Source organism: Drosophila takahashii, chromosome 2R (assembly GCF_030179915.1).
Source record: "Drosophila takahashii strain IR98-3 E-12201 chromosome 2R, DtakHiC1v2, whole genome shotgun sequence".
Taxonomy (NCBI): domain Eukaryota; kingdom Metazoa; phylum Arthropoda; class Insecta; order Diptera; family Drosophilidae; genus Drosophila; species Drosophila takahashii.
Window position 1 is genome coordinate 29511711 of NC_091679.1, and position 19834 is coordinate 29531544.

At 45.5% G+C, this 19834-nt stretch overlaps 2 protein-coding genes across 2 annotated transcripts in view; both read left to right on the top strand.

The window, feature by feature from the left end:
* dve (SATB1_N and homeodomain domain-containing protein dve) overlaps window positions 1-8171 on the top strand; it is a 43791-nt gene extending 35620 nt beyond the window's left edge. Inside the window, exons 3-6 of the mRNA XM_044395829.2 lie at window positions 1736-1945; window positions 2438-2667; window positions 4967-6729; window positions 6944-8171. Of these exons, the coding sequence (XP_044251764.1) occupies window positions 1736-1945; window positions 2438-2667; window positions 4967-6729; window positions 6944-7103 (2363 nt within the window). The 3' untranslated portion in view covers window positions 7104-8171. The remainder of the gene's footprint in view (window positions 1-1735; window positions 1946-2437; window positions 2668-4966; window positions 6730-6943) is intronic.
* A 7637-nt stretch (window positions 8172-15808) lies between these two features.
* LOC108064822 (uncharacterized) lies at window positions 15809-19331 on the top strand. Its single transcript, XM_017152542.3, has 5 exons — window positions 15809-16107; window positions 16308-17577; window positions 17639-17855; window positions 17914-18176; window positions 18229-19331. Exons 2-5 carry the CDS (start codon window positions 16310-16312, stop codon window positions 19223-19225), a joined length of 2745 nt encoding a protein of 914 aa, XP_017008031.3. The 5' UTR covers window positions 15809-16107; window positions 16308-16309; the 3' UTR covers window positions 19226-19331.
* Window positions 19332-19834: the final 503 nt, after the last annotated feature.

A 19834-nucleotide genomic window follows, 5' to 3' on the forward strand; every position in this document is an offset into this window, starting at 1 on the left:
TTACAAATCGTTTGTCGGCTTACCAGGGGAGCTCGCCCAGTAGAAGTCGTCTGGCTGCCACGCCAAGATTTAATGCCCTCAAACAGTTTTCCTCCCGCGCTTAATTCAATTTGTTTTGGCCCGCTTCGACTGTCTCGATTACTTACCATTTCTCCGTTTTTTTTCCTGCTATCCTGCTTTTTTGCCCTCCTGCCAGGGCCACTGATAATGCTAATAAGGATAAGCTCTGTCTGCCATCTCGTTGGCCCGGGTGACTTAAAGCTGCCGATTCCGTGGGCCGCCAGTGGTTGCTGAAATGCCAGTTCAGATGCAACAATTAGAGGCTGCTCGGTGGTTTTGGGGCTCCACACTCTGCCACCTAAAACCACGCACACTAAACGCAATTGCCACCCAAACACATATGCAGGTGGGCCAAATCCGCTTTTGTTTTAGCTCCGGCGAATCATGGCTCCATGGATAATGGATTTATTGAGTTTATAATACGGTTGTGCACAGGACCCACAACGAACTTTCATTCAGGGAAGCGGAACGCTGCACTAATGACCAGTTTTCGGTGGAAAAGGGAGAGGCCATGGCCATCATAATACGAGAAAATTGAGCTCAGGCCAAAACAATGCGTTTTGTGGGTGGATAATGGGGGCAGCAATCTAATTTCGATTTCCATTTTACGTTAATATCTGGCGGAATATTTCGAAAATTATTGAATTTAATGTGATTATTATCGGAACTCTTCCGTCACTTAAAGTTCTATCTGATCTGCGTCGGTGACAAACAATGCATTATAGTTGAATTCTTTATTCCTTTTCAACTCGGCATGGCCAACGCACAAACACACGTTGTCGAGGGGCTGATGTATTTATTTTTAATGCCGATGGCCCCCAATGAGGTTTTCATGGCAATTAAAAGATTTGCATGGCGCACACACACGCCTCCCACAAAAATATGGCATGAAAATCGCACGTAATTGGGCTGAACTTTTGGTTGGTCCGATTTCCACCGATTTTCCCCTGCTTTCCCCGACTTTCCCCGTGAGCGCCGTTCTTTAAAACGCTTTCAGCTGCCCGGACCTGTGGACTCGGCAAATGCCAATCGTTCGCCAATCTCTGGCTGCTTACAATTTTTATAATTGGAATAATTAATAATACCATTATGTCGGCCGAACCTGGGGCGTTAAGCCTATTTGCTGTGTGCCCCTCAACCCTTCGGCCCTTCAATAATACGGCCACGCCCACTTTGGCCCTGGGAGAGTATGTCTATAACTTCTATGTTCTGAATTTTGCCATTTTATTTTAAGCCCTTGATAACTGGTTAGTAGGGGCAGGATGTAAGTTCAGGTGGGCGATATTGAAAGGAAGAGCATAGTTCATAATTTCAAAAATGTGATTTCCCAAATTTCAAGTTCTTTCTGCCAGCTTTGGGGGATAGTTTGTGAAGCCACCCCCCTCAAATGGGTGGTATATTTAATCGGCTAAAACCATTTGCGGCTAACCGCAACATGCAATAATTTATTTTAATGCCATGGTGCGTGCGGAGGTGTAGAGCGAATCTGCATAAAATGGCCCATTTCAAATATGTTTTAATTGCTTATTTTAATTTGTCGATGATTTGCACTTGGAACTAGACTGAACTAAACCGATTATTAAACTGCACTCGAGTGTGGCAGCGTTGAATTATTAACATTAGTACCTATTATTTCTAACCAACCATTATCCCCCGTTTCTCCTGCTCCTTCCAGCCAAATCACTTCCACTTCACTGTGTGGTGGAGTCGGTGCACTCGCTGCACGCCTCCCTGACCATCGACACTCGCCAGCCCTGGAAGCGGCGGCCCAACATCGAGACGGACAGCTACGTGATCATCGCGGCGGCCACGCCCTGGAGCGAGATTGTCCAGACGGCCCTCCAGAGGCTGGGCTACTCGCAGGAGGTGGCCAACACAGCCAGAGGTGGGTGTTCCTATAAGACTATAAACAAGCTCTTTCCACAAAAATATTAGTTCGATTTGGAAAGTTATTCAGTTAGTAGTGGTTGGTGGTCCAAAACCGACACCCCAGTTACCTCAACATAAGTCCTAGAAAAAAATGTCTACACAGACAAAAGAAATCAATATCATTTATACATTATTTCATATCAATAAAACGCTGATATGATAAATTTATGATTCAAACATATTAACTAACATTTTATCATTGCATAAAATGTATAAAAATACTGTTTTAAAATACCAAATGATTTAATCATTATTCATATTAAATTGATATGAATAACTTTATTTTCTGTGTATCAATACATTCACTTATTCACTTAAATCGTACAAAAATATTTTATTTATGGTAATAATAATTTAAAGGATAATAATTAAATATCTAAATAAATCTAAAATAGAATATTGAATATTTTTTTGTAATGCTAACTCTCTGGAATTTCTCCACCCACAGGCTCTCTAATCATCAAACACTGGAAGCCCATTCCCCTAGAGCAGATATCGGACAACCCGGCGGTGCCCGTGAGCGATATTGTGGGGGAACTGACCTCGGTGATCACGCTGAGGATCGTGATCCTGCGGCCCAAGACCTCGCCCTTCGGGGAGATCAAGGACAAGCTGCTCAAGCTGCTGGTGCTGCAGTCGCATGCGGTGCTCCGCTCCACAGGATGCCCGCTGGATGAGGTGAGTTTCAGCCCGCCCGCCCCTTCGGCAGCCAATTAGACATTCACTTTGAACTTTCACTTAAAATTCGGCACTAAGACGACAAAATTCTATAATGATTCATAAGCGGTTTACGGAGAATCCCCCTCTGGTACTCTTATCCTTCTCGGAGTTGCCAAAACTTGCCGAAAAATGTCTCCGGATGAGAAGTGGCGACGCTAATTTGCGTGATGTGAGGAGGCATGAGCATACATATAGAGACGCACAACTTTTGCATGTCCTGCCTGCTGGGGGAATATTAAACTCATTGAAAATGTTTTGATAGCAGCTACAAAGAAATTTTGTTAAGCCGAGTTCATTTATTTGGTTCACTTAACTAATCCTTTTCTGCAATAGTTTTCGGTTTTAATCAGCTTTACGTTGCCAGGTCTCCTGTCTCCTTTCTCCAGGATGTGTGAGTCGGTCGGCTTGTGTGGCTTTTGTTTTCCTTATTGAAATCGGTTTAGAAGGCTTAGTTGGCAATCCTGCAGAAGGGGTTTGCACACTACTGCATTGCTCACATGACCCAATTCGCTGGGCGGGAGGCGATATCGGTGCATTAGGGCCATAAATCAAATGCTTCGTACACTATCATCGTCGGCGATGAACAACACGAAATCACGGCCAGAAATACCCTTCAATTGATATTGTGAATGTGATTTTATTGGCCCCGATCCCCCCGATCCCCTTCCCACGATTAATATTAGCAAAGCAAAGCACGGCAGTTGTCGTCCCTCCTAATCACCTGATAAGCATTTACCATAATTTCCACATTCGTTGTCTGACACTGTCCACTGAGGAGCTTTGCTTTTGCTTTCGCCTTGCTTTGGGGTGCGGCGATAGGAAAATCAATTTAATAATACCCCGCCACGTAAGAAGCGTCAACCCATTTTATTTACAATTAGGTGTCTACCCCACCTAACCCACCCATCCAGTTGGCCTGTGTTCTGAGCAGCTTAAGTGATTTGGGGCGCCTCCTTAGCTGATAGCACTGGAAAGGCTAGAGAACCGCAGCGGAACCACCGAACCGCCGAACCACCAAAACAGCCAGACATTATCTTTCTCCACCGTTTGGGAGACAAAGCAGTATCTGTGAGCATTTAATACGCCATACCTACCACCCTTTGGCCCGGCCAACTCATCGCGTTTCGATTCTATTTCTGTTGGGTAAATTCAATTTTAATCGCCATAAGCTGATGTGTCGCTGCCTATCAGGGACTATCTATTTATCGCCTTCGATTCGAGGCACCGTCTGTTAATATCAGCTCGCCGGCATGGTATCGCCCAGGTATCAGTCCCCAGGGTCTACATATATCGTAATAGGCAATTTTCGACTCGCACTCGCAGTCGCACATTTATGGCTAAGTAAATCCCGGCACTTGAGGCCCCCGGACAAGCCAACCGCCACCACAACTCCAACCACAACTACAAAACCCGGCGACTGTGATTTTTATGACAGCCGCTTAGTGACCGGCGGACTCTGGGGTCTTAGTGCAGCTACTGTTGACAGTCGCTCAGTGCAAACGCAATCCCCGGCCCAAGGTTGGCCCCACTAATCCCGTGCATTTCGCTCTGATTTCCACACGGAACACAGTTTTCCAAATTGCCCGATGATCGAATCGATGGTTTTTTGTTTAACCATCATATGACAGCACTTGTGTTAGGCATTCTTAATTATACAATCAGTCAATTGGGCAATACAAAATGTTTTCATTAATTTCCATGTGTATGACACATGATTTCTGGCTTAATAAAATCTAAGATTACTAACTACTTTGCTTTCCATAGGGATTTCATTTATTGGAAATTAAATATATAACTACCTTTTTTATTTGTCACAACTCTAGACCATTCCAATGCTTTGAAATTATCTTGAATTTATTGCTTACGATACTTTTTAGGGGGAATCCGAAATGTTTCCACTCATAATTTGTATGTCTCATGGTTATAACCCATCAAACTAAAGTTTTTCAAGAATAAAAATAACCAATTAGTTTCTACAATGAATGCTCAATGCTGCAAAGCAGTCATCAAAGAATTAAACGATTCTAAATATTTGCTTATTATTACTATTATTATTATATTAACATTTATTTTATTTTAAATATATTTAGAATACAATTATTTTTTTTTTTTATTTTGTCATATTAAAGATAGTATACAATACTAAAATTAATTTAAAGAAAATGGCACTGGAAACTGAAGTCCTTCGGCCACGAATACAATTATGTTTAAGCACCTAGTATTAACAGATCAACACACTTTTTTTGTCTTCTTCCAGGTGACGCTATCCCAGATCTGCCGGAGTTCCCACCAGAACACCTATGCCCTGCCGGGAGGAGAGATCTCTGACGACCTGCGCCGCAAATTCGACCAGTGGTGGTCCAACCAGCTATCCCCCCAGGCGGCGGCCATGGCGCCCAAGATGCTGCCCTTCATGGGTGGTCCCTCGGCAGTCCCAGTTCCGGTGGCGGTGCCCGGCGAGATGGACTTTCCGGTGGGCACGGCCATGGCGGCGGCGGCCGCTGCCGCGGCTCATGCGGCTGCAGCCGGCGGAGCAGCGGGCGGCAATCATCCCCTGGGATCGATGGGCAGTCGGGAGAGTCTGTTGCTGGCCAACGAGGCGGCCCATCATCCGGGCGCTGGACAGGCTCCGGTGGGTGGACACCACGGCAACATGCTGGTGCATCCCATGCACCCATCGCTGCACCACCATCACCATCACGGGGGCGGCGGTGGCGGCCATGGTCCGCCGTATCCCAACCAGAAGACTCGCATGCGCACCAGCTTCGACCCGGAGATGGAGCTGCCGAAGCTGCAGAAGTGGTTCGCCGACAATCCGCATCCCTCGCGCCAGCAGATCCAGACGTATGTGGTGCAGCTGAATGCCCTGGAATCGCGTCGGGGTCGCAAGCCGCTGGATGTGAACAATGTGGTGTATTGGTTCAAGAACGCTCGGGCGGCCCAGAAGCGGGCGGAGATGCGGGGCGGAAGCCTGGGCAGTGCGATGAGTGCTCTGGGACATGCCGCCATGAATGGCTATCTCAGCCAGCACGCCCCTTTGGGCCAGAACTCCAGCAGCAGTGCCGGCAGCCAGCCCATGAGCATGGGCAACCTGTCCATGTCGCACGACTATCTGAAGAGCCCGCTCAGCCTGAAGTCCGAGGACATCGACACCATGTCGCAGCACTCCGACGACATGGACGAGGAGCAGAGCAGGCCCAACACGCCGCAGTTGCCCCTCTCGCTGACCACCCACGAGCGGCATCGCAGCTCGCCGCTGATGGACGAGGACGACGAGGAGGCGGCGGGGGAGCGGGAGCGGGAGCAGCAGCAGGAGCGCGAGGCCAAGGGCGATGGCTTGAATGGCAGCTTGAACGACGAGGATCGACATGAGAAGTCGCGGGATGAGATGCAGGACAACGAGAAGGAGAACTCCGGCGCGGAGGATCGCCACCAGGACGCCCAGGATGCCCAATCGGAGTTGGCCTCGGCCAACCAACTCAACAACAATAATCACAACAACAGCGGCTCGCACAATGACCAGGATGTGGGTTCCACGCCCAAACGCGCCACGCCCAAGGAGGAGGACGACGACCTGGACATGGACGAGGACGAGGAGGACAACGAAAACGATGCCAGCCACTTGGACGAGTTCCGTTCGCCCTCGCCGGACTTGGCCGGCGGCGTGGTGCCGCACAAGGACCAGCTGCCCTTCCCCATGGTCCCCAACTCGATGTTCTCGCAGTCCTTCATGTACATGAGCCACTACATCCCGGCCTTTGGCCAGGCGGCCGCCGGGCATCCGCATCACCATGCCGCGGCCGCAGCGGCAGCAGCCGGAATCCAACCGAACGCCCTGATGGGCGGCGGCGGTCTGAACCTGTCGGGCATCTCGAACGAGGAGCGACGCAAGCGGAACCGCACCTTCATCGATCCGGTGACCGAGGTGCCCAAGCTGGAGCAGTGGTTCGCCATGAACACGCATCCCTCGCACAACCTCATCCTCAAGTACACCGAGGACCTGAACACCATGCCATATAGGTGAGATATCTTTACTTTCTATCTTGAAGAATTCAATTTTTTGGGTATCATTTAAAGTAATAATTTTGAGTAGTTAAATATTTTATATAAATATTTCATATATTTCATAAGTTGTTAGTCAAACGTATACATTTTTTTAAATAGATTTTTTTGTTCTGTTTTACATAAAATAATTTTAACTAATTTCCCATCCCATCTTTTCTTACTTTTCCAGGCAAAAGTTCCCGCGTTTGGAGAGCAAAAATGTGCAGTTCTGGTTCAAGAATCGCAGGGCCAAGTGCAAGCGCCTCAAGATGTCGCTCTACGACAGCAATCAGTGCGCCCAGCTGGGAGGACTGGCCTCTTTTGTGCCCAAGTACGAGGAGCGGGACTAAGATTAGGGAGCCCCGCCCGGAGTTCGAAATCAAAATTAGCAGCATTTCTTCTTGTAAATAGTTGAACGAGAGACACACAAACACACAACACCCAATTTAAGCAGCTGGAAAATCAACGGCTGCAGCTATGACAAATACTATACCATATACGATAGCTCATAAATATGTAATCCCCTAGTTTAGCCAACTCTAAGTATTATAGAACGAGAACTAACCCAGTTACGCGTTACCAGTTGCCCAGGAGCATCTAGCGAAAATTAGAGCAAATAGATAAAGCCACTTTATGAGTAATACGATCTTGCATGAACCAGTATGAGTAATTTATAGAGAACTTAACCCTAACCCAGTAAACGGCTCTCCTAAACCGCATCTATTTCTACCTAGTTATTAGCCATTGATTAGAAGGAGGGCGGCCACATTTGGGGGCCAGCTCGTTAAGGATAAGCAAACCAAAGAAAGCCAATTTTCGAGAACCGTAGTCGTAGAAGCGATCTGCGATCTGTATATAATGTATGTTATCCTAGGTACGCATTCTTTGAGCATTGTGAATTTTGTTTCGGCTTTAGTTGCATTTTAATCTGCAGTTTAAGTTAATGTTAAGTTCGAGTTACCAGTACCAGTACCAGTACGTTTAGTTGCCCTGCCTTATTTGAGAAGCCCCTTCCCACGCCTAGCACATATCCCCTTCGATCCATGCACACGGATATCGCATATAGAATGTATAACATACGATTCGTTGGTATCTAATACCAACCCCCAAAATCCAGCGACCCAATCAGCTTCGTTGCTATCCACTCCACTTCGGACACGTAACTAAATCTACACACTGAAATAAAATGTTTTACAAATTGTTCCATTAGTTTCGTAAGCCTTCAGATAGATAATAAACTTAATTCAAATAATATTGTAATTTATTGCAAGCATCGATACGCAGACACACACACAAGTAACACAGACAGACATACAGCGAAAACATCCACACATCTTTATATATAATATAAATAGAAATATATTCCCCAGCAATTATTAAATGATTAAATAAATACAATTTTAAATGTCAAATTCAAATGAAGACTTTTCATTGGCGATGAATGGCAGAGGGTGAGTAGCAAGAAAAGTGATGGAATTTGCATAAAGAAAGTAGATTAGGCTTCGTTGCTTATTCGTTTTAAAAATCTGGCGATAAGCTTTAATATACGGTGATTAATCAGAAAAACCTGAATGCTGTTTATTAGCATGAGGATAAACTTCGGATATAAAATATATTTTATTTCACTAAACAGGAAGTAGGTTTCTAATTAATTTCTAACTTAGAAAGCTAATTATTTTGTAACGAACCAATTTTAAATGTTCCTATTAAGAATAAAGTCTAGATTTTTCAGACACATAATTAAGGTGTTCATAAATTATCCAGGAATGCATTGCAAGGAAAGAATGGGGTAATATTCAAATTTCTCATTTTCTACTGAAGCCTTGGGCTAATGTGCTGCTGCAGTCGTAATGTGTTTGGCAATTTCTCATATGTGCCAGATCTTTGCTTTATTTCTTTCTCGCCTTTTTTCCACATTTTCGGTAAGTCACTGATAAGCGAAGGGAAATAAATATGCATATGTACGGGAAACGCAGAAAAAATGGCAATATGAGCAGCACATTTGGCTTCGTTTGTAGCATGAATTGTGGCACGGGGCGTATGAGTTATCTTCCGCCCTCCCGCATCTTGGCCGCAGATATGAAACAATTTATTAGCGCCAAAGTTTACTTATTTTCATTTCTTTATTTCGCTCGCCTTTGTTACATCCCGCAGACATTGCCAGATACCGATGGTTATGGTGGGTTTTTCAGGGGGTTGGGTTCGGTGCGGTTACTAAATCAGCAGTCAACATTATTTCTTATTTTAAGTACACGTGTGTGTGTGGTTTGTGGGAGTGTTCAGGGGATGTGCATCATTTGTTATCGCAAACTTTTAAATTAAAATTGTGGGAAGGAGTCAGCGCTCGAATTTATAGCATATCTTTGGGCCGCAGCATATTGGACTGCGGCTGCTTATTTATGGATTTCGTAATAAAGTGCGAAACTGTTGCATAGTTTACCGATTTCTTGCGCATTTAAAGAAATTATAAACTCCAAAGCGATGTAAATCATTCCAGGTATCTGCAACTTTGGAATTCCCTCCACTTCGCAAACATAAATATTTACCCAAAATATTTAATTCCTGGCCAAGAAGCTCCTGCTAACTGAGAAGCCCTCCAAGCTCCAAGCTCTATACGAGAATTCCGCATAACTTTATCCATTAATTAAAATTGCCAGCACTTTGCACCGCTCGGTGTGGTTGGCTCACGAATGAAATTACAGCCACGCCCCCTCCAGAGCTCCAACTGCAGGTCAAAATGGTGGGTGGTCCGAGGGGGCGGGGCGGTAGCATTAAATGTAAATATACATAAACAGGAGGCGAGCGGAAAAGAAAACATTTACATAGTTAACTACGCCGCACTTGCGGCTGTTGGCCAACTTTCGAGGTGGCTCAAAGGTGGGTTGCCACTCCACGCAGAGGAGCATAAATCTTGCTTTCGAAAACTTTTTCATATGCCCTTAATGACGCCAAATAGGGAATAAATCTGAATAATGCAATCATAATTAAGTGCTGTCCGAACCCCTTATAAAGATATTGAAATATCTATTGAATTCAGCTGGAGATCACTGCACCATTACGAGGATTCGCCATCAAAGACAAATTTCTTGGCGGCAATTAGAGCGGACGAAACAAAAAGGGCTCTTGCAGAGCCAAAAAGGACAGCGGGCGGGGAAAAGGACAAGTTCACCAGGAGGGTGGGACATAAATAGTTTTGCGGCTTTGACTGATATGCGGGGCAATAAAACTAATGAGCGTGCGAGCCAAAATAGTTGACAGTGGTTTGGTGGTTGGTTCGCCAGCGGTTTGCTCTCACCACCCATCCACCCACCACCCCCTTTACGTTTGGTGGTGGCGATTCATTTGCCAAATTGAGTGCGCAAACAAACCGTAACGAAAGTCAAATGAATATAACGCAAGTCCAATTAAATGGTCATAAGTAATAATAATTCCGCTTTGATTTGTGACATTCACTTTACACGACCGTCGAGGGTAAAGAAAAACGGAGAAAATAAGGAAAGTACAGGAAAGACATCTTCATCTTGGCCAAATTAGTTAATGAGCCCCTTTAGAAAAGGGAAAACAAAAGAAAGCCAATAACCGGGATGAGTAATAAATTGTCCAGGCTGATTAGAAAGCTTATAGAGCAGCAGAGCAGCTTGCCTATAAATTTAAGTTTTATAAATGATACCTACTTTTAAAAACTGTTGGGTTTTTTTATTTTCATAAATTTAATCCGTTAGTTATAATAGCTTCTAATAGAACAAACCCCAAATGCTAGTCTTTAATGGAGATCATTAAATAATAATTAATTTTAAGGGCCAGAAACTTGAAACGGTCATGAAACTAGATTTTCCAAAGGGGCTACGAAACCACCCACTTTAGCCCGGGTCAGCGGCAAATTACAACTGGTCTATCTAGATTTTGCGTAAGAATATGACAGGGGGGCTTAGGCGGACACGTACGATGGGCTATTTTGGGGAGTGAGTGGAAAAACATAGCTCAAGACACCCTCACACTCCCCACTTAATGCCCGCCTGCATTGGGCGATTATTATTTATTATCTTAATTACGTCTTAAAATCCCCTGTGAGGCGGGACAAGCACCTGCCTAGGAGAACAGGATGCGAGGGCAGACAGCCCCTGCCCCTGCCATTGCGAATCCCATGTCTCGGCGCTCATGTGCTTTTCCGGACTCTGCAGGTCGTAGGAAAGTATTTGCGCGGAAAATTGTGCTTCCTTTGGAGGGTGGGGGAGTGGAAAGAGTGTGTGTGCTTGGCGCACATGCTACCACTCTAAGCCTTCCCTTGTCTTGTCTTTTTGGCACCTTATCCCTTTGCATCCTTCTGCATCCTGCCCCGCTGTCAACTGTCGTTTGTCTTGGGCGCGTAATAAAAAGACTTAACAACGCGAGTTGTTTAATTATTATTTATGACACTCCTCGGCTCTCCCGGTTCGCCAGATTATTGCCCCAAAAAATTGTTGCTCTAGGAGCTGGAAGCCGGGAGTTGGGGGTTCGGAGATGCACAAGCTAGATTGCCGACTGCTTGATTTACCGTCTTGGCTGTTAGGACTATTTAAATCAATTGCGGATTCATGGGCTGCCGTTTGCGCCTTCAGATTTTCCTACAGAGAGCCAAGCCCAAGCCCGAGCTCAATCTCAATTCATTTTCATAAAATCCAAAACTTTTACTTGCCCATAATTTACGATGATAATTATGGCAACTGTGAATTACCCCCCAGGGAGGCTAAGCCAAGGCCGACTGCCGTTTGGCCCACATCCCACCCACAGGCCACCACCTTCTCCCACTTTCTCCCACTGGTCACTGGGCAGGCGGAAAAATATAAAAATGATAATCCCATTGTCAGGCGATAATTCAAAGTTTCCCATTCATTTGCGCCGCTGGGCAGCGTCCAACGATCAACAACTAAAAGGTGGAAGATTTTTCAACTCAACTTGAAGAGGGCTTTTTTGTGTGACTTTTAAATGTTGTTATTGTCTCTAGGAAATTATTAAGTTTAAGATATTATTTATAAGTGTATTTTTAAGTTTATTAAATTCGATTCTCTGAGTAGTCGATATGACTATTAGTGATGATTACAGGATTTGGTTGTGAAAGGTCTTTAAAGAAAATTGTTTGTTGCAGACTTTTTGAATGCCTCATTTTTTTCACTTTGCAATATTACTGTATTCATGGGTTTTTTTGAACAGAAAGTTTTACATTTTTAAAGAAATAAACAAAGTTAAACGACATTATATGTGATATACTTTTTCTTGTTTCTTTAACATTATAACAAATAATAATTTTGAAGGTATTTCCTGTTTTAGGTTTACATACATCTTTATTTTCCCCGGAGCATCTGCAGAGTGACTCAGCCTGATACTAAGCCCTGCGAATGAATTATGCTTTTAATTGGAAACGCTTGGCGCCAAACGCTTTCTGCTGATGCCGAGATGGCGTTGCCAAAAAAGATTTGCTCATTAAACCGCCGAAGGACTTTCTGGCCCACTCCGCCACCCCCCATCCTCTGGCCAGATTTTTCCCCATGGCTGTCTGCTGGCTGGTGGTGCGCCGCAGGTATAAATTTCATAAAACTAATACGAATTGATTTATGGCATTCTTTGCTGGCCTGGCGAAAGGCTTGGGTACATCTTCCTGGTCTTGCTTTTTTATACCCCCTTCCTTTACGCCCCTGCAGATGGCATTCGGGAGGCTGGCTTTTTAAATCTCACCCCAACCCCTGGAGGTGGCAGGAGCTGCTATCAGTAGCTGGCATTTGCTCTGGAGTTTGGAGTCTTTGTCTAAATCTTTGCCTGCTGTCAGAGGAACAAAGTTTTCGGCGTAAGGTGTGCTCCTGCCCTTCCGAAAACCCCTTCCCAAAGAAAAAGGGGTGAGTGGGTGGTGGTCTCGGTTGCCTCGGCGCGTCTTAAGCTTATAATTCATAAAACATTTAAGTTGACGAAAATCGAAATTTATTGCTATTCAAGATATTTTCCCCGGAACGTTTCCTTTGACTCGAGCTAAAAATCTAGAATGGCAAGCATTAAATGGGAATGTCTTTGGTTCAACTTATGTAAGCACCCACCCACCCCCTTGGCGGCATAACTGAATAATAAATATAATTGTCTATAAGGCATTCCAGGGCTAAGAATATGCAAATTGAGGGGTCTACTCCCTTGCTTTATCGCCCCCCTCCACCCAACATTTATTTATGTTATGTTTGTGTATCAAAAATGGTACTCCTTGTGACGTATCGTCCTGCAGATAGAAGCAAATTGTTTCTCTCCATCCCAGAGTGACAATAAAAAAAGCGAATCTCAAGGCATAAAAATATAATCAAAGCCACCGGAATGAGAGGTCGTTTTGGGGGCGGAGCGGGGGAGTGTGTGGCCCACATTTCAATGATGCGGCCGATTAGAAGAGTCATAATGGCGAAGATATCTTTATGACATCTGCGGAAATGCTAAGCCAGCAAGCTAGCAGGATGTCGATGGGCCATCGCACCTCCATTTCCACTCCGTGTCCATTTCCCACTCGCCAGGACTTCCTGCCTCTTCACCTGAGTTCGCATTTCACTTTATCAGCTCTTCACTTTTTCCGCCTCTGGCAGATGGACAGTTGGGTTGGGTGAGTGGGTGGAGTGCTTATCTCTCGACACCGCAGCTGTCATTCAACTTAACTTTAACTTTGACTGCACTCCGGGTGGTAAACGGTGGCACACTCCGCGATTCCTTTGCCCCGACTTAACGCTGCGAAAATAAATAAAAAGCACTTCATTTCTTATTAAAAAACCGCTGGAAATTGCCCAATAAAACGGAGCGAAGGCCGCGACAGCTCTAAGTCAGCCCAGATTAGACGGGAGAAAATTCAAAATCAAAATCAATCCATTAACAAAAGCACACAAAGGACCAAGTCCTTGGACCATGCGGCATTAACTTGTGATTTCAACTGTGCGAATTCCCAACGCCGGCGATGACTTTGCATCGCGGCGGCCGCTAATTATCCCATGGAAAGTGGGCGAAGGGGGCGGCGCTGGGAGCTGAAGGCCAGGACAAAAGGCGTCTCGGCAACAAAGCCGTTGCGATTCATTAAAACGGCAAGGACGCGGCAAACTTGAGTGGGAGAGCAGCATCCCTGCGCATCCCTGCTCATTTTCGTCCTCAATAGTGAACAGTTTGGAAAAATCAGAGAGACCCGCGAGGGGTCGGGGGTCGTATCCTGACGAGCTTATCAGTCGCGGCATTACGCCGACTTCTGCATTCTCCTTGGATTTCTTTGTTGCCCTCTGCTCCTGATTTGCCCCAACCCCCGAAAGGCAGGGCATCAACTTATTTCTATTTGTATCGTCGCTAACCATTTAAAATCGTTCTCTTCAAGTTCTCTAGAAATCTGAGGGAGTACATTGCTCCCTGGATTTAATTATCAAGTGAAAAATATCATCAAAATAAGTTGATTTGTATAATGGCAACAATATTTTAAACTCGATTTTAACTTTAGAGTATTAGCAACACACAAAATAAAAACATGCGTTGATCAAATCGATATGCGCATATCGTTTTTACCATGCAATACCGATTTCTCTCTCTCTCTCTCTGGAAGATTCTCTGACTTCGGAAAAGAGAGCAATATGCAATATGGCGACTAAAATTACGTGAGTGGAAGGTAAAAAGAACATTCAAAATTGTACCATATCAAGTCAAGTGTGATACCACATAACATCAAATTGATCATCGTATCATATCAATTTTTTTTTGGGTTTTAGTTTTTTTATTTCACCTTCGAAGTGTACACAAAGTTCGTTTATTTTTCTACAACTGTTTTTCTTCTTCTTACTAAGAGTACTTCGAATATTTCCTGTTGCCTTACCGCTCCTCACCGTAATCAAGCCACAAATATGTTGCTGTCAACACGTCAGCGATGGGACTCCTGTTTTTTATTTGCTCCCTGGGAATGGGTTCGTCTTATTTTTCATTTCGCACTGCATCTTTATCGCGCTGTCGTCTGAGGCGTCGTTTCTGTTTTGCTCACGCTTCATTACAATAAATCCGGTTACGGGTGTCTGCAGGTCGCTGCTGCACTCCGGCCGAATCCTCCGCCGGGAATGGGTATGGGTAATTTTAATGCCCTATCAGCGGCTGCCGGAGACGAAAAAGGAGTTGTCTGACTCTGGTACCGGATTCCCCATTCAAACAGTTGCACTTCAGTGGGTGACAAGTTTATTCAGTCTTAAACGACTCCATTTGTTGCCATCTCTGCAAGTACTCACGGTTGATTTGTTGACATATGCTGTAATGGACTTAGAGCCTTTTAAAAAATCAACTTAAAGTGGCAAGTAACAGAAACAAAAAACGGTTAGCCAAAAAAAAAAGAATTACATTGTACACTCTATTATTCTTTCATAATGAAATGCCAGACATTACCACATGATGATTATATATTTCACTAAATTTATGCACTAAATTAATGCCAAATATTTTGTCTTCTTTTCGACTGAGGAATTATCCTCTTTTCGACTCAGGAATTTTCCTTTGCAGCTGTCCAAATGACAAAACATTAAAAAAGATTTCAAGGATCGTTTTTCGTATCGCTAACTTCGATTTTGCGACAACCGCCAAAAGTATGGAAAAACCACCTTAAACCATACCCAGAACATGGAACAACTATTAACTAAATAAAATCATACTGCGTTAAGTTAGTACAAATATTCCCAATCGATTAGGCTTAAAATATAGAAAATCTTAGTGCTGACAATATTTTTAAAAGCTATGTCAAAAATAAAAAAATTCGAAATAAAAAGTTTTAACAACAAAAACTGTTTGAAAAATCAAATTATATCCAGAATCATCCAGATATTTCAAAATATTTTGATGTCGGCTAAGGTTTGAATATCCGCTAAGGTTTTCTAGTATTTTTTCGAAATTCCGTAACCCGTTTGCCCGGGAAATTCAAGTAGTGGTGCGCTTTGCCACACTGCTCGTTGCCCCATGCAAACGGCGGTCTTATCAGCGGCTTATCTTATCAGTCGTAGTGGAAGCCGTTGCCGAATGCCCGATGAACGCCGCCAGCGGCCAGCAGGTGAGTAATTTTCCTCAGTCGGCCAGTATTAGACCAGCAGTTGCGCGGCGACCCTCTTGAAAACCCAATAAAATAGGCCGGAATTCCAAAAACATTTAACCACAAAGTGAAAAATGCTGAGGGCGTGGCTGCATCCGAATGGCAGTTAAATTATAAATTGTAATATCAGATTTCAAGACTCCTCAGTGCTGGAAACTCCTTCCCGGTTTGGTTCTCTGTTTGGGTGCTCTACTTTTTCGAACGATAAGATAAGAGGAGTGCAGTTCGAAGGGGAAATACGAGAGGCAGCAATTCAACAGGTGAATAAGTTTGGGCTAACTGTGACGTCACAAACGCCTTGGAATCGTCGCAATTTGTAATTGCGTTTAAGCAAAACCCACAGAGACGAAGGTTGAAAACAAAAAGTGTCCGGTGATAAGGCTGTATATGAAAAATGCATGCGCAATAGAGTAGATTGTGGATCTCGAACTTAAATCAGCTTCAACCATCTCTATTGCAGACATGAGGTTCGCTTGGGATCTGATTTTCCCGCTCCTGTGGATCACCTCTTCCTGCTCGGCAGTCAACTGCCCTTGGCCCTGTCGTTGCACTTGGGTGGTGGACAGTTTGTATGCCGACTGCTCGAGGAGGAGTCTCCAGACCTATCCGAGCTTCGATGGGATTCCCGTGGAGCATCTGGATCTGTCGGGAAACAAATTCGGCGAGTTCCCCACCCAATACGCGGACATAGACTCGCTGATCTACATGGATCTGTCCAACAACCACATCTCGGCCATTGAAAGTAAGACCCTCATTGGTTTCACATCGCTGAGAACTCTGCTGCTGGCGAATAACTCCATAGATTCCTGGGAAGCCCTCACTCCCAACGAGGCCTTCAAATATGCACCGAGTCTCAAGCGTTTGGCCCTCGATGGCAATCGATTGGGTAGTTTTGGCACCGGCGAGAGCTTCGAGCTGCTGACCAGTTCATCGCTGACCGAACTGGAGCTTTCCTCCTGTGAAATCACCACCGTTGGCGGTGACCAGCTGGTCAATCAGCTGCCCAGCCTGGAACGCCTCAATCTGGCCAACAATAAACTGGCCCAAATAGCGGCCCTGCCGTCGAGAACCCTGAGGGCCCTGGACCTGAGTAACTGCAGCATTACGGAGCTATCCGGCTTCTTTCTCGATGCCCTGCAAAATCTCGAGGCCCTGAACTTGTCCCGCAACACGCAACTTCAGTTCGACAGCCTCTCGGAGGATCCCATACTGACCTACGTGCTGCGCAGGTTGGATCTCTCCTATTGCAACTTGGACGAGATAGAACTCAGTGGACTGCCCCAGCTGACGGAGATTCGATTGCGCGGAAATCTGCTGAGGGTCGTGGATGCCAACACCTTTGCTAACAACACCATGCTGGAGGTTCTGGATCTCTCGCAGAACGTCCTGCGATTGATTGGCCAAGATGCCTTTGCCAATCTGAAGCGATTGAAGGTGCTGAATCTGGCATTCAACGAAATAGCCCGGCTGGACAGGAACTTTGTTCGCAACAACGATGTGCTGGTGGAGCTCAATCTCAGTCGCAATGTCCTGCAGAAGTTGACCAAAATCGTGTCCAATTCGGTGCGCACCATAAACATGAGTTGGTGCGAGATTACCGCCATTGACAGCACCGCATTGTCCAGTCTGTCGGCCATTCAAAAGTTGGACTTATCCAACAATCTAATCAGTGATATACCCACCTTTATGCGATCCGAAACGCTGCAGCAACTGAATCTAGCCAACTGCAGGTGAACATAGCCCTTGCATTTCATATTTATATAACAGTAAGTAATAGATTTTCGATTTCAGGCTAACTACCGTTCGCAACAACACCTTCAGAGAGTTTTCCGAGTTGGCGGACCTCCACCTGAATGGCAATCGTCTCACGAGTCCCATTCCACCCCATTACTTTAGTGGCAATAAGTACCTCGATCAGTTGTGGTTGGGCGACAATCCCTGGATTTGCGACTGCCACAGTCCGCTCTTCGTGGACTTCTACGACTTTCTGACATCTAAACCAGCTAAGGTTTGTTTGGGCTCTAAGTTGATACACTAATCTCTTAACTTTTGCTTTACTCCCATAGATAAAAGATAAAAATCACTTGCGCTGTGCGGCTCCTGCTATTTTCTATGGAAAACTCTGGGAGTTTGCCTGTGCGGATGTGTGGATTGTGAATGCCAGGAGTAGTAGCGGTGGTGAGAAGGCCTGGTCCGTCATTATGATAACCCTGCTGGGGCTGGGTGCTCTGGTCCTGGGCTATGCCTGCCTCCAAAAGTTCCTGAGGAAGCGGAAAATCCGGCAGAGTGACAGGGAGTTCGAGGAGAACGATGATGAGCTGCGACGCATGTAAGAATGGAACCATATTAATTATTAACCATATTAATTATTTACCTTACAGACGAGATCTGAACTCCCGCATTCTGCTGGAGGACGCCACTCCGAGTCTGCAACATACCCAGGAGATAAGTCTGCTGCCCTCCTACGAGGACGCTCTGCGAATGCCCAAGTTGGTCAGGCCGGTGAAGTCGATGATGGATCTCTCGGGACCCGAAAGAGCTCGCAACTCCCGGAAGCTGAGACGTTCACAAACCCAGGCCGACGGTGAGGGATCCCAGTCGGAGGCGGAGGACGGACTGCAGCTGGACTCCCGCCAGCGATTCCGCAGCGTGGAGATGCTCTCGAACCGGGACAAGGAGAGAACCGCCCAGTATGGACCTTACAGGCGAACCGGTTACATGGAGTACAATCAGTCGGGTAGTCGGCGCTTCAGCATCGAGGACTCGCGATTCCCGGCGGCCCACCTGAAGACCCAGAACCTGCAGAGTGCCGAGCAGATCGGCAACTTTCAGAGCTACGAAAATAGTCCCTACACGAAGCGTAGGCCAAAAATAGCCGAGATTCCTCCGTTCAAGAGGGTAAATATGATGGCCGACAGCGTGGAGTTCCTGACGGATCCGGAATACGATTATGTGGGCAGCAAACATGGCAGTCCGTTTGCCAAGAGGAAGCCAAAAACCCCGATCCTAACACCGCCCACCATGAAGGTCAGCGCCCAGGTGTACACACTGCAACAGAGTCCCGTCCTGGAACTCGATCCCGCCATCGAGGACTACTTCAGTGCGGCCAAGAAGCAGCCCTCCTCGTCCACCATCGCCAGCGATTTCCAGGAGCTGGAGGAGCCGGAACTCAAGTCCCTGCCGGATGACAATCGATCAAGTGTCTCTCGATCGGATGGGGAACCGGATTTGGAGCGGGGAAAGCGCAAGAAGCGGAAGAATTCGGCCAGTCGGCGGGTGAGCGGCAGTTTCACAGCGGCCAATGCCGCCGATAGTTCCTCCAGCGACTCCGAACACCACGTCCTGGTCCACAAGCCCATGCGAGAGACTTTATTTTAGGCCCACACCGCATATAACACATATTATTAGTCATTTCCGACCTGTTACCATATCCATAAGACTATTTAAATGCACCGCTAAATATACTTACATTTTTGAGAATTCATTATTGGTATCTATCGCTGTGGATTGGTTATATTCATGCGCGATCCACGGGGGGTGATATGGGTGATATATCACCCCCCCCATTCGGGATGAAAAATTAAAGAAATTTTGGTATTCAACAAGAAAGGAAGCTTGGCCAGCCGAAGCTTATATACCCTTGTAGATAAAAGAATACTCACTCGGTGCAGTTCCAGGGATTCCAGATTCAGCGTTTCGATTTATTTCAATTTTGTTTTTAAGTAGTCAAGAATCAAAACGCCTACTTCCTACAAAGTTACAATGAATTTTCTTATATTTGATTGGGAGCCTTAAGATATAGTGGTCCGATCCGGCTGGCTCCGACATATGTACTACCTGCAATAGAAAGAAGACCTTCGGGAAAGTTTCATCGCGATAGCTTTAAAACTGAGAGACTAGTTCGCATAGAAACGGACAGACGGACAGACGGACAGACGGACAGACGGACATGGCTAGATAGACTCGGCTATTGGTGCTGATCAAGAA

Bases quoted from the DNA above. Each gene is read 5' to 3' on its own strand.
- LOC108064822 (XM_017152542.3), top strand. From the start codon at position 16,310: ATGAGGTTCGCTTGGGATCTGATTTTCCCGCTCCTGTGGATCACCTCT. The intron at 17,856-17,913 runs GTTTGTTTGGGC...TTACTCCCATAG, and splicing joins TGACATCTAAACCAGCTAAG to ATAAAAGATAAAAATCACTT. The intron at 18,177-18,228 runs GTAAGAATGGAA...TTTACCTTACAG, and splicing joins GATGATGAGCTGCGACGCAT to ACGAGATCTGAACTCCCGCA.